The sequence below is a fragment of the Protomyctophum bolini genome (genome assembly GCF_963924005.1).
Source record: "Protomyctophum bolini genome assembly, chromosome: 21".
In the NCBI taxonomy this organism is placed as follows: domain Eukaryota; kingdom Metazoa; phylum Chordata; class Actinopteri; order Myctophiformes; family Myctophidae; genus Protomyctophum; species Protomyctophum bolini.
This window is the reverse complement of record NC_137882.1, coordinates 14,464,749-14,478,623: the sequence shown is the minus strand read 5'-3', so window position 1 is coordinate 14,478,623 and position 13,875 is coordinate 14,464,749. Positions and strand designations below refer to the sequence as shown.

The 13,875-nt window shown below is 43.2% G+C and overlaps 1 protein-coding gene across 1 annotated transcript in view; it reads left to right on the top strand.

Moving 5' to 3' along the window:
• The window catches only part of malrd1 (MAM and LDL receptor class A domain containing 1), a gene marked incomplete at its 5' end in the record, with an annotated part of 78,739 nt that overhangs the window by 18,803 nt on the left and 46,061 nt on the right, over nt 1-13,875 (top strand). The window contains 8 exons of the mRNA XM_080793330.1: nt 608-695; nt 1,484-1,666; nt 2,660-2,816; nt 3,240-3,396; nt 4,613-4,723; nt 6,324-6,543; nt 7,033-7,280; nt 9,725-10,013. Of these exons, the coding sequence (XP_080649456.1) occupies nt 608-695; nt 1,484-1,666; nt 2,660-2,816; nt 3,240-3,396; nt 4,613-4,723; nt 6,324-6,543; nt 7,033-7,280; nt 9,725-10,013 (1,453 nt within the window). The remainder of the gene's footprint in view (nt 1-607; nt 696-1,483; nt 1,667-2,659; nt 2,817-3,239; nt 3,397-4,612; nt 4,724-6,323; nt 6,544-7,032; nt 7,281-9,724; nt 10,014-13,875) is intronic.

Genomic DNA, 13,875 nt, shown 5'->3' with positions numbered 1-13,875 from the left:
TAAAATAAAAGTTAACAGCATTAAGGGGAGATTGTCTAGACTTATAAACTAATAGACTAGTCTAGACTAATAGTACTTTACTTACTTACAGTACGTAAGTAAGTTACGTACGTAAGTTACTTAAGTAAGGGATGTGTAGTTACTTACTAACTACACCTCCCTTACTTAGACCTTACTTACTTGCATATTAAGTAATAAGTTAGTCCAGACATGAAGCAGGCTAGGTTTGCCATTGCGGAGGTGTTTGCTTGCATCGCCGTGGGTGGCTGCTCTGTGCTCTCATTGTCTTCCTGACATATAGCCAATAATACTATCAAAATGCATACATAAATTAAGGGATGCGCTGTGTTGAGACAGCCAGACACGAACATAAAGTTATTCATTCATTCATTGTATAGCAGCTTTAACCGACAGAACTTAAAGCTGTTTACAAGCTGTGCATGAGTCATGCTAATGTGACATTCTGCAGCCTGCAGAGCATTTCATTTGGTGCCCTCTTCAATGGTGTCCCAAAGCAGCCACACACACACACACGTCTGCTTTTGTATTTTAATATGAATGTTGCAGAGGGATACGTTAATAAAGATATCTATGTATCCATCTATAGATTTTAATCGAGGGTACTGTTGGTGATGACTTCCATGGTGACATTGCCATAGATGACCTGTCGTTCCTGGACTGTGACCCATATGAAGGTAAACACTGGAACTATGCAAACCAGAATCGGTGTCCTATGAATGTCATTTCCATGTAACATTTACTACCAGGCGTTGTCATTCCACTACAAACTTACAAAGCTCTATCTAACTGGAACAATCTTCCGCTTTCACTCAGATCCATCTTGACCGTTTCAGGACTTCACTGTTCACACCTCGAAACAACCTGTTCATGCTTTTAATACTGCTTTGGATGGGAAATCATTTTCCCTTAAGAAGTTTACCTTGCAGAGTGTGGTGTTTCAGTTTATTTCTGACTTGGATACAGGTCATAGTACTGTTCTCCATTCAGTTTTTGTTTAAAATGAGTTGAGGGATGGGGGTATGGGTGGGAGATGGTGAGCAAGCTATACTGTACCTGTCACTACACAGTACGTGTGTATTATGTATTTGTATTGTATGTAATATTACCTATGTGTATTGGGGTGCATACTTCGTTTAGATGAGTCATTGGTTAGACATAAGGTTGGTGAGGGGTGTGTTAAGACGACCGAATTAAGGTTGGTGAGGGGTGTGTTAAGGGTTGGGAGAGGGTTAAGGTAGGTAAGGTTAGGTTTAGTTGGACTGCCCCGTGGGAGGGTTAGGGTTAGGGTGAGGGTTTGAGATAGGTTGTAGGACTAATGACTGGTCTGGTCTAACCTATTTATATACAAATTGTGTGTTTGTATTGCATGTAATGTTTTACCTATGTGTATAGGCCCCCCTCTAAAAATATGTATCTTAAGGGGCCATCCTCTCAATACATTCTGAACAAGTTCTGACCACAGGGGACATACCGTCAGTGACACCCACCACCGTTCCGATGACCACAGAAGCCCTCCCCACTGTCCCACCCCACAGCTGCCCCAACGGGGAGTTTGTGTGCGGGGTATACAGAGAGTGTGTCGACCAACGCCAGGTGTGTGACTTCAGACACGACTGCTCGGACGGCTCCGATGAAGCGAACTGCGGTGAGCCACAACACCACCGTCAACAATGTCCAGACGATCACGTGGATTTCATTGTTGTACACTGCATCATCCAGAGTGTTCATTTAACTGTGAGAGTTTACATTTTGGACTGGAAGAATTAAATTACACCTTTTTTCTTTCTTTTCTTTTTCCATAACTCTTCGAGCAGTGGTAGCCAAATAAAGTATCTAGGATTTGATTCAAAGTATCTAGACACTCCTGGTCAAATTCTACTCAACTACAAGTGCACTCTAAACACAAGGCTTGCTATAGGGCTGAAAACAGGTGTGAGAGGCCAGTGTGAAAGTCCATAAACGACAACACAAATCAGACCCGTCTGAACTGAGTGGTATAGGAGTGGCTAGCACCACTCAAAAAAATACTCCCTTTACTTAAAAAAGTGCAAAGCATGACATGGTGAAATAAAGGGACATAGAGAGTGGACAATTGTGGTCCTTGGACCATCACTAACACTTTTTGTCTCATCTAAAAAGAGCTTTCATCTGTCGGCGTGCAAGCCTTTTTGTTGCGAAAGTCGCTCAGTCAATATTCAAGTTTATTTTTTGTTTGTTTGTTTTTTGTTAGTTATTTCGTTTTTACCGGGGACAATGCACATGAATCGACAGTGGTTAGCTGCAGTTTTCACAACAATATGAATGTGCCAGAGCTATACTGCCCTACAAAGCCAAAAAACTACGGGGTTGATATTGGGTTTAATACTGTTTCAACTGGTCAGACGAATGAGATATCGGGACGGCAAATAAGTGATATTACACTAATTGTATATGTTCTTGAGGTAATTGTTCATCCCCCAAAATCACAAAGGCTAATTTGACTTTTGGGACACACAAATCGGTATGTCCAAAAATGCACTTACTGCACTTTAGCTTTGTAGGGCACTATAGATAAGAGCTCATTTCCATCTGTAGTCCCCTGAGCAGGCTATTAAAATCACTATCTTTCGGTGTCTGTCTCTATACTTGCTGTCTGCAGTGAAGGAGTGGTGTGATTTCGAGGAATCTGACACGTGCGGCTGGAGGAGTTCTGATCCCTGCTCAGTCTCCATCCACGAGTTCCACTGGTTTCCTGACCAGGGCGCCAGCATTCACGGCGGGGAGGAGTTTCACCGGCCTGTCCATGACCACACACTGTGAGTCCTGACTCACAATCTATGAGTCATTTCTAGGGTTGGGATCCGGAATCGGAGGAACCGGATCCAACATTGAGGAACCGGAGTCGGATCTATCACATTTGGTACCGTTTCCGGAACCGGTTTTATCACACTGTATCACACTGCTGGTTATGTAGACTTCACGACTGTTATACAAATTAATACAGATGTATGCTGCGCGGCCCTCACACTGGCGACAGGCGCTCAGCACAATTTGCGCAAATATGGAGATTTCAGATTTGTATCTGTGGGCAACACACTGCATATTTTGTCATAAGCTATTTTAAGGTGTAATGGTGAGTAACATCAAATGACTGTACATGTATGAACATGAACAGTGAGGTGTGACATTGCCTGGCGGTTATATTGATCTCTCTGCCTGTCCTTTCCTCTCGCATGCAGAGGTTCGGCGGACGGCTGGTACATGTGTGCAGACAGCTCCAACGGCGGCTACGGCCACACCACCGACCTCCAGACCCCGGTCATCTCCTCCACGGGGCCTCAGTGCACCCTGGTCTTCTGGTACCACATGAGTGGGTTCACTGTGGGCTCACTGCAGGTGAGGCCTAGGGATGTGAACGACTCAGTGTTTAGCGAAGCGACGTATCGTGGCCATTTATCAACGTTTATGAAATTCCTAAATTATAAACAAGACACCTGGGGTTACACCAAAAGTGGTGACCCATTGAAAACGGTTGAATGAACGGTTGAACTCGCACAGACTACAAGGCAATGGTGATCGGTCACTGTAACATTACACACAGGTGCTTGCCAGTGACATTTATTTATCACTCTCCCATTTGGAAAACATTCAATCCTTTTTACATTTTGAAAACATTAATGTTTATAACGTTTTAGAAAAAGCCATTACAAAAATTATATATTTATAAAAAAATGGGATGAGCATGAGTCGAAAATTGAATTGAAAGTCGACTTTTATTCACATCCCTAGTGAGGCCGGGCACCCAGCTGGTGTTACCGACTCATCATTATAACTTGTATATTGCCACTGTCGGGTAGAATTAAGGCTTGTAATGTCCAGAACTGTTACTTTTCAGGAAATGGCAAAAATAACTGTGTTTCACTATATCCAATGTAGTTATTATTTAGTCACAACAAGCTTTTGTCAAAGGTAGGGTAAGTGTCGTGATATGTTTTTGTTATTAAACAAAGCTTTTTTTTTGTTAAAAGGTTAAAGCACTATATTAAAGCACTTGTTCAGTGAAATGGGTCTCTGTGTCTCCAGCTCTTTTATAAACAGAAAATACATTTTCAGGTAAGCGACACATTTTCAGGAGAGAGTGTTATAGTGTTCCAGTTCCAATTTCATCTGCTCATTTCTTTGTGTCATCAATTTCACTATAATCTGTATCCTGTCTGAGTTCGGATTATTGGATAAAATTGGTATGCCGACCTGAAAATGCATTTTCTGTACTGGAGAGACATGGAGACTCCGGTAGCCTGTTACTAATGAGTGCTATCAGAATATAGAGCTATTTTACACTTATTTTATTTATTTATTTTCGCCTTCACTTTTCATTGCTTCTACTCAGTATTTTAAAAGCCACAGTCTTAAACATTTTAACAAATCATTCATCACTTTTCTGGGATATATACACACACACGCACGCACGCACACGCACACACACACACACACACACACACACACACACACACACACACACACACACACACACACTGTGTGTATATATATGAGAGAACAAACTTTAATCAGTGATTCTGATATTCATACTATGTGCTTTAATATTCTACAGGTGTTGTTGAAATATGGAAATGTCACCAACACGGTGTGGTCTCAGACTGGAAGTCAAGGCAACAAATGGAGACGTGGGGAGGTGTATTTAGGGATCTCCAACAATTTACAGGTGTGTCAATCAATCATGAGTTCCTATGAAGCACTTAACAGTTGTAGTTGATAATATATTGGCCAAATTGCAGAAAATAGCAGATCTATTATTACTTATTTTATTCAAATTACGTTTTGAATCATAGAGCTAACCTAACCAGGTCATATATTGTAACAAATGGAATACATTTAAACTTGGCATGAATGGCACTGCTCTTTTGCGGGCGCATAAATTGGTGAACCAATAGGGAGCCGACGCTGGATTCCAGCACAAGTTTGAAACCACCCCTCTAGTCCTGGGAAAGGTCTCGTTCCTTCAGCCTATGCATAAACTAACGCTATGCTTCTTTTTTAATTGAAAATAATTGCTTCGCACAAGACCATAAACATGTCTCTAATTTGCTCAGTGAAATAGTCTGGATTTTCGGTGATGAGGTGACCACCGCTCCGGTGATGAGGTGACAACCGGAGTTGAAATAATGTTGAGCGGTGGTGAGTAAAAACAGAGAAGGGCTGGGGCGGTGGCGGTGGTTTGCTCTTCACCGTGGCTCGTGACGTCATGTAGATCGGTGGTCACCTCACCTCACCACCGAAAATCCAGACTATGAATGAGACTCTCAGATGCGCCCAACAGCCATGAAGATCAGTGGTGAGTCTAATTAAAATTAGTCTCAGGTCATGAAGGTGCAATCATACTCACAATCCGTGAGCTGTACAGGCTGCATGAGTGTAACCTTGCAGGACATCATCACGTGACAAAAATAATAGATTTATGAGCTACCAAAACATTTCAACGTGATACGTTGTAACACCTTCGCTGGAGTCTGTCTTGGTGCATTGATATCACACTGGTGTAAGAGCCACATTATTGCACTGTATGATTGCTATAGGCCTGGAAATGGAATAATATACTTTGCAAAAGTTATAGAAAAGATTAGAATTGGTTAAAAAATGGTGTGAACTCTGTGTATTGCACTTTGCACTCCACAAAAACAACACCACTTTGCCACCCCAGAGCACCGACCGGACTACCTAATGTGGTAAAAGAAAGAAAACATGCCCTTTGAATGTCCATTAACCTTTCCTCTGAACAAACGGAGCAGCCATTCAGCATTTCGAGGAGCTTTTTACACCATACTCTAAATATAAATCATGCTTAAGAGTCCTTTTTCGGAGGGATTGTGAGTGCCCTTTTTCCTCTGCTTTCCGTGCACTTCATCAGGGCTGCTGTCTCCGGAGGGAGCAACATGACTCATGCCACAGATTTCATTATAAGCCATGCTGTAGCAATCTGTGGTTTATGCCCTGAAAGATGTGTTTTGATATAATCTAATACGGGGGTCTTCAATGTCCCTTAGCTAAGACTGAGAGAGAGATGAAGCAGGGACCCTCACTACAATTGTGTGGCGGAATAAACTCATGAGTGTTGTGTTTCAGACATTTTTAACCCATTAAGACCTGAGTTAGATTCTACAAATGCCTTCTAAATCAGTAGTTCTCACACTTTTGGACACTAATAACGCTTCGCACACTAATAACGCTTCATTGGCGTCAGCTGTGAAACAACATGAAACAACAGCTATGAGCTGACCTCAGGTCTGTGTCTGTGTTGTTGTCAGGTGGTGTTCAGGGCCAAGCGAGGCATCAGCTACATGGGCGACGTAGTGGTGGACGACGTCCTCTTTCACCAGTGTGCCCCTCCTCTTCCGCTGACCTCGGAGCAGCCGTGCCGTCCCGACCAGTACGCCTGCGCCAACGGACACTGCATCCCACAGGACAACCTGTGTGACTTCATCAACCACTGTGGGGACCACTCCGACGAGAACCCCTACATCTGCAGTGAGCTTTCCTTCCTCCGCCTGATTGATTGAATACTTTTTATTAGTATAACAGCACGAGGAACAGTGAGACATTGAGGTTAAAACACCAAAAGAGTTGTTTTTATTGTATATGTATTCAATTCATCAACATGGCATTAAAAAATGAAAATAATACATGTAATACTATGTAATTATAATACAATACAAAACACTATTATGTACAAAGGGGAAAACCGCGGCCGCAAAAGACACCTCCTTTCTATGGGAATTTGCATTTTCTCCTGATGGGTTTTCAGGCCAGTTTTGAAAGAAACCAGTGATTCACATCTTTTAATTAAATTTAATGGCATTCCACATTTCGGTGGCACAGAGCAGTAGAATGAAAATGTCCCCATGTTTGTTCAATAATTCGTTGTTGCTGTGGTTGCGCGGGTGTCACTCACATTGGAGTAGTCAGTCAGGTCATTTTCATTTCAAGATCGGATGCTTTATGTTCTCTCTCTTGCAGAGGGTTTCAGCGGGCGCTGCAACTTTGAGTTTGACCTCTGCTCCTGGCGCCAATGCCGACTGGACGACTTCAACTGGCTGATCAAGGCGGGCAGCACGCCGACCGCCGGCACTGGCCCATCGACGGACCACACCCTGAGGGACCCGTCCGGTCACTACCTGTACCTGGAGAGCTCCTTCCCTCAGGCTGCCGGGGACACCGCCCGCATTACAGGACCCCGGCTGAGCCGGCGGAGCAAGCAGTGCAAGGTCAGGGTCAAGGTGGAGAGGGCAGAGGGCAACCGTGTCAAGCTTGTTGAAGTCGTGTGAATTAGAGGGTATGAGGTTGTGTCGCTGGGATCAATACGAGTCCCAGTGGAAATCAATAAGGGTTGGAGGAGGAGGAGAAGAAGGGATTTGATTTAGGGTCAAAACTAGGTTAGAGATCAAAGGAGATCAATACAAAGGTTGCTTTGCTCCCCGCGTGATGAATGGAGATGGGGATAGCTGTTGAAAATACATAATACTGATTTTGATCATCGATAATTATGTCAGACTCCTGTGCACAGAATAATGTTTACAATTTAGGAATACTTAGTGCACAATATGGATTTATGTGTTTAACGGTAAGAGAAAACATGTATTCAAGATTTGTTTATTGGCCAGACGTATATGAAATACAGGGTATTTGTGCAAATGTATTTCTGTGGTCCTAAGCATCGTATTTCCAAATAGACCGTATCGTGTGAAACATCAATTGTTTTATTTGTTGATTGATTGTTTGATTTATTGTTTTCTGTATGGTTGCTGAGCTGTGGTTGTGCCGTGGAGGGCAGCCAAAATAGAAGTGCACAAACACAATTCAGAATTACATTTTCTGTTTAAAAGCAACATGAGTGAACACTGAACATTGACCTTGCTTTCTCAGATTGCCACTTATGAAGTTATTTATTCCCCCCCCCCCCCATGTCCCCGTTCCCTAATGAAGTGGAACAACATTTCAATTTTCAACACCTCAGGAATACTTCCAGTAATGAAGTTAGAAGGATGACGTGAGAGTGAAGTTGCTCCCACCCTTTCCTGGATCAAGGCTGCTTGAAAACCTCAAAAGCACGGATTGGCAATTCCGTACATGCACGCCTAGAAAACCCCCAAATATGTACATATTACACTGAAATCCTCCCCATAGACCGGGACTGAGAGGCGCCGTCTCTACCGAACTTGAGCCACGAGAGACACCACTGAGCGCGCTAAAGCGTGCAATTTGTTGTGTTGAACATTGTGAAGTTCCGTAGAGCCGACTCAGCCCCGTCCGAGTTGTAACCCAATAGCACAGAATCATAAATAATGTCAAACCCGATCTCACCCAAACACGGCAATTCTGTACATACAATACTAGTGAAAGTCACTCCTCCGTTGCGGTCAAAACAGTAGTAGTGTAATATGTACGGATTTTGTAGTTTTCTATGTGTATGTACGGAATTGCCAATCCGTGCTATTTCACCATGTTTGACTGAGATTGGGCTCCTTATCCACCTGAATGGCTGCCGTGTTAACTGATCACATGGGTGATTTATTTTAATCCTCAATCAATCGAGTGTGTTCCAGCTTGGCCAGTGGGCCCACAGTTTCAGAATCAGTGACATAAGAGGTACACAGTCCTGCCTGGGATGACATATTCTGATTGATGGACAGTAGTAGTTTGGCATTAAGGGTGTTTTTCCCTTTTCTGTGAATTCATAAGAGAACCTTTGGCTGTCTTTAATCAAACTATTTGGTCTTCAATTCCTCTCCCTCTTCATTCTTCCTCTCAACACGTGTGTGTGCGTGTGTCTGTGTGTCTGTGTGTCTGAGCAGTGAGCACATTCAACTAGCCGAATCACGTTTGTTTGCATAATGTGTCAACAACACATTTTAATTGGCTCGGTTGGGTTCATCTGTCCTGTCTGGAAGCTCCTCCTGACTGACTGCTCAGTTGACGTGGTGCAGGTGCATCAAGTACGTGTCATCTAAGTCCAGGTCTGTCTAATCAATCACAAGGTCAGCCAACTGTACCAATTAGGCAGAGGGAACAAGAGGAGGCTGATGAGGGAGAGATATGAAGCGGAGAGAGAGATTCAGCTTCTGAGTGCACTCTCTCTCCAGAGAGGGAGGTGGAGGTACTGTAGCAGCCTGCAGTATTAACAAACCCGCCCCAGCATCTGGTAGCGTTTTGAGAGGAGCATGGAGTTTGTGATTTCCTCGTGCTGCTGCTTGCAGACACTAGACGAGCTCTGTTGCCAAGCCTTGATGGACACAGGAAATGAAAGGAAAAGTGCATCTAGATTATGTAGCTAATGTAATAATACGTACATGTAGTTTAATGACATCTGCTGCACAAAGTCTGCAGTGACATTCCACGGTTTTGTAATAAATTGTGTGGCGTGATTGTGGTGTAATTGGACCGTAACACAAATATCTGCGATAAATTAGAGCTGTTTTGTAGTAGTTTGTTTTGCTTACGCGATTACCAAACCAATCACTATAGTCAAGGTCAAGTGAATAATATATTATGTACCATTAGTTGCTGTATTGCTGTATAGACTAGACAGACAGACAGTCCTAATTATACTGCAGGTTTCTAATCCAAGTTTTACCAAATATCCAAATGAAACAAAATGTATGTTCCAAAAGGCCTCAATTCGTCCATTCACCCCGTCTCTCTCTGTCTCCAGATGCGATTCTACGTGCACATGTCTGGGGACGGCACCGGAACGCTGAGCGTGTTCCAGAGGAGTGGCGGAACGTCTCGTCTGCTCCTGAACCTGACGGGGGACCAGGGCAACTACTGGCGCATGAGGGAGATCCCGCTGAGCTCTCCCCGCGACTTCCAGGTGGCCTTTGAAGGCAAAGTGGGAAGGAACCCCCAAGGGGACATCTGCCTGGACGACATCACCTTCTCCCCGGGGTGCCTGCTCACGTCGTGGGCCGAAGACGGTGACAACACCACTCCACCTGCGGGAGGTAGGCTGTGATATACTCTTCTGTTTCCTCCTCTCCTCCTGACTCGGTGACTCTGAGATATTAAATAACGTTGTACACGGGTGGGCTCAGGCTGTGGGGAGTGTTGTTACTGCTCGTGCTTTGTAAAGAGTCACAAGATGACAAATTCACGTCTGAACTGTTTAAGGGGAATTAGTGTCACAGCAGTTGCATTCTGACTCAGATTTGTCTCGGAACATACTGTCCAAGTCCAAATTAGAAGAGTAGGTAAGGATCAACCCTTGACAAAATAAATGCATTATACTTTGCTGACTTGGGCACCTCATTATGCACCTAATTTACTAATAGGTAGCTACTGTACAACCTCAGATTTTTTTCCGTACTATAATTAAAAAAGTAAAACTTTAATATATTCTAGATTCATTGCGCATAAAGTGAAATAATTAAAACCTTTTTTTTAAATCTTAATGATTCTGGCATATAGCTCATGAAAATCAAAAAATCCTATCTCAAAATATTATAAGACCCAAAAAAAAACATATTTATAATACAGAAATGTGTTAATTTATGCACTCAATACGTGGTCTGGGCTACTTTTAAACAAATTATTTCATCAATGGGGCGTGGCATGGGGGTGATAAGCCTGTGGCACTGTTGGGGTGTTATAGAAGCCCAGATTTGCTTTGATAGCAGCTTTAAACTCAGTTGTATTGTTGAATCTAGTCAACAACTCCCTTGGGAAGTTTTGACAGCTGCTGAAAGTTGGGGTACCATTAACAACGTACTGTACATGCAGGCTAAATGTACACATTGTAATTCTCCTGTACTGTAACTGTAAGTAGCGTGTGACGGGTCATAATACTATAGGGGGTTTTCATGATTCTGAATCCATTGCAAACACTCCTTGGGCTAAAAACTGCCATAGCCTTTCCAAATGTAATGAGGTCGCCACATTTGTGATGCAGACGCTATGGCCATTTTTAGCCCAAGGAGTGTTTTTTATGCAAAACAAATGCACAATTTTTGCTAGCCCTAACTAAAAGCCTCTTTTACAAGTAGAAAATGACTGACGTTTCCATGCTACTCCATCTTCCTCAGTCATGATATACTGAAGCTGGCACAAAATGAGACTCCTTTCTGATAAACACAGAGGTGACGATTCCAGACAATATTAGTCATGGTCTGTCTAAAGCACTTAGCCAAATTGTGAAGAACGGGAACGTCAACTTACGAACCATTCAACCCATTATGTTCCTCTGAACCTTTTTATGGGAGGAACCTTTAGGAGGCGAGACAAAACAACCAGAGCTGATTTATTGCCTTTGTCCCAGAGGCTATAATTGCCCTATCAAATGTATAGCCTTTCTCTTGGATTGGATGCTGGGGAAAAGGAGGATGGGGGTTCTGCATTGGCCATACCGAGGAGAGATGAAGCGTACTTTGTGTGTGGTCCTAGTTAGAGAACCTGTGATGTCTCTCAGTCATCCGCTGAACTGAGTGGGAGAGACTTGTAATTGCACTGTTGTTTTGCATCTTTTTGCATCACTCTTTTGTCTGTCAGTGTGTCTCTGGCTGCCCACTTTGTCTTTCCTGTGTATTTGCCACCTCATCTCTCCTAATACAGATATTAGTCCTCCAACAAGCTCTAATTTTGGCTGTCCTCACTGAGAGCTAATGCCAGCCTAGCAGTGCTACCAAGACTAATCCTAATATCCAATAACAGCTGTTAGTCCATGTTCTCCTGCTGTGATGAGCTAGCCCACCGTACGTGCATACAGCGAATCACACACAGCTCAGTTCATGCTGCTGCGCCAATCTCAGCTCATGCTTCTACATGGATATTACTGTGAACCATGTAGTTCAACATGCTGCTACGCTAGTCAGTAGTCACAGCCCATGCTTATATACATGCATGCATACAGTGTGTACCCACTGCGACTTAGAATGGAGTAGATGTGATAATGTATAGTATAAGCCCTGGCAGGCTGAATGTTAATCCATCCATATTCTTCTAGTATAATACTGTATATGGAATAACACACATATAACGTATACTGTATATATACACAGACACCAGAGCCAAGAATAAGAATCATGTTTTCCCAAGCATAAACATTTTTTCAAGGCGAATAGAGGAGAAAGGGTAAAAGATGTTAAGACGTGGCACGGACGGCTGGCGTAGTCGTCTGGGCTGCTAATGCCACCCGACAGCCTGGGTTCGACAGGTTCGACTCCTGATCCTGACGACCTTCGCGGTGTGTCCTTCCTCATCTCTCTCTCCCCATTTACTGTCAGTCTACTGTATCTACACCCCCCACCCCAAAGGAGAATATTCCACTGCAGGCTGTTCCAGCGAGGGGTGGGGAGGTACGCAACCAGCAGCAGTAATTGGGCTTGTGCGCCTGCCCCTCACTAAGAACAGATTTACAGAGTTGTTGTGCATAGTTCCCATCGTGCCATTTATTTTCTCACTACTTCCAGCTGGAGGATTGGACCAGAGCAAGTGCAGTACATTATTGATAAAGCAGTGCCCTATATGAAACTGCAGTACAGCATATTGTATGAAAAGGCAGTATTTTATGATAACACAACAGTATATAACTTGAAGTGCAGCTGTATGATGAGATAGACAGACTGTTGTGCCTACTAGGGCATTTGATATATACTCTGTTCCATGATATCATTACTCTATATAGCAGGACAAAAACATGCATGCATACTACTGACACACGCACACAAGCTGTGGTGGTTTTGTGGGATGAGCACATTTGGCTGAGCTCTTTGACAGAGCCCTGCTGGGCCTGGGCCCAATATTAATTCTAAACAAGCATGATTGGTTTCATGTAGTTTTTTGATTGTGCACAATCAATTTTGTTCTTGCGGCAGTTCCTTCCCGTCAGTGAAGGCATTGTTGTTGTTGATGTCTGTCATCAACAGCCTCCTTCAGTCATCAGTCATCATCTTCGTTTATACCTTCATACGATATGATAGGGCTGATTTCCCTGGGTGAGCTGATGAGGATGATCAGGCATGACAGCAGGCAACATGTTTTTGTTGATGCTGTGTCAACAAGATGCTATCAGCATTTCTCATCTGGGCGAGAGGAGGAGTTTGTGTAGTAGTCAGTGGGTTAGTGCAGCGTTTCTCAGTACATGCCATCAATTATATGGAAAGTCTATCAATACATTACCTCATCGTATAGTGTTTATACAGTATATGGCTTTGCAGTATACTGTTACTGCCTTATAAACCTGATTATCAGACTCTGAGAGCCTCCTGAAGCAGGGCACTCAGTGGAGTGGGCAGGGTCTGTGGGCTGGAAACCAGGCTATTATATACTGTCTTTTCTCGACTTTATTATCATAATGTACCGTGCCGTTGTCCGTGAGGAGTTACTTGGGTCTGTAACTCTGAGGGTTTGTTAAGATTGGTGTACATTGAGGTCCGATATATTATTATAGAGAATGGTATCAAATTAATGAGGGTCCTCCTTGGACTCATGCGTGCATATCAAACTGAGGGTCCTTGAAATGAGAAAGAGAACCACTGGGTTAGCAGAAGAAAAGGATTAACAATGTCCACCCTTCTATTATTTCTTTGCAGACCTTGTGTCTAAATAATAAATATATCGCATTCACTGCATGGTTATTTTTTCCTGAAAAGTAACGGTTTTGAAGGTACAAGGTTTCTGACAGTATTGACCTTGGGTTGGTATTGATGGAGGAATGGATCAGGATCAAACAGTAGCAGTATTGTGCTCATCCGAACTCTTGAAAGTGCTACATGGTCCCAAATATATAAATATATAAATATTTGGCTGCAGATCCCCATCTGAAAAGGTTTTGTAGGTTTGGCTCAAGAAGCCCTGGGCATCCCCAGACCC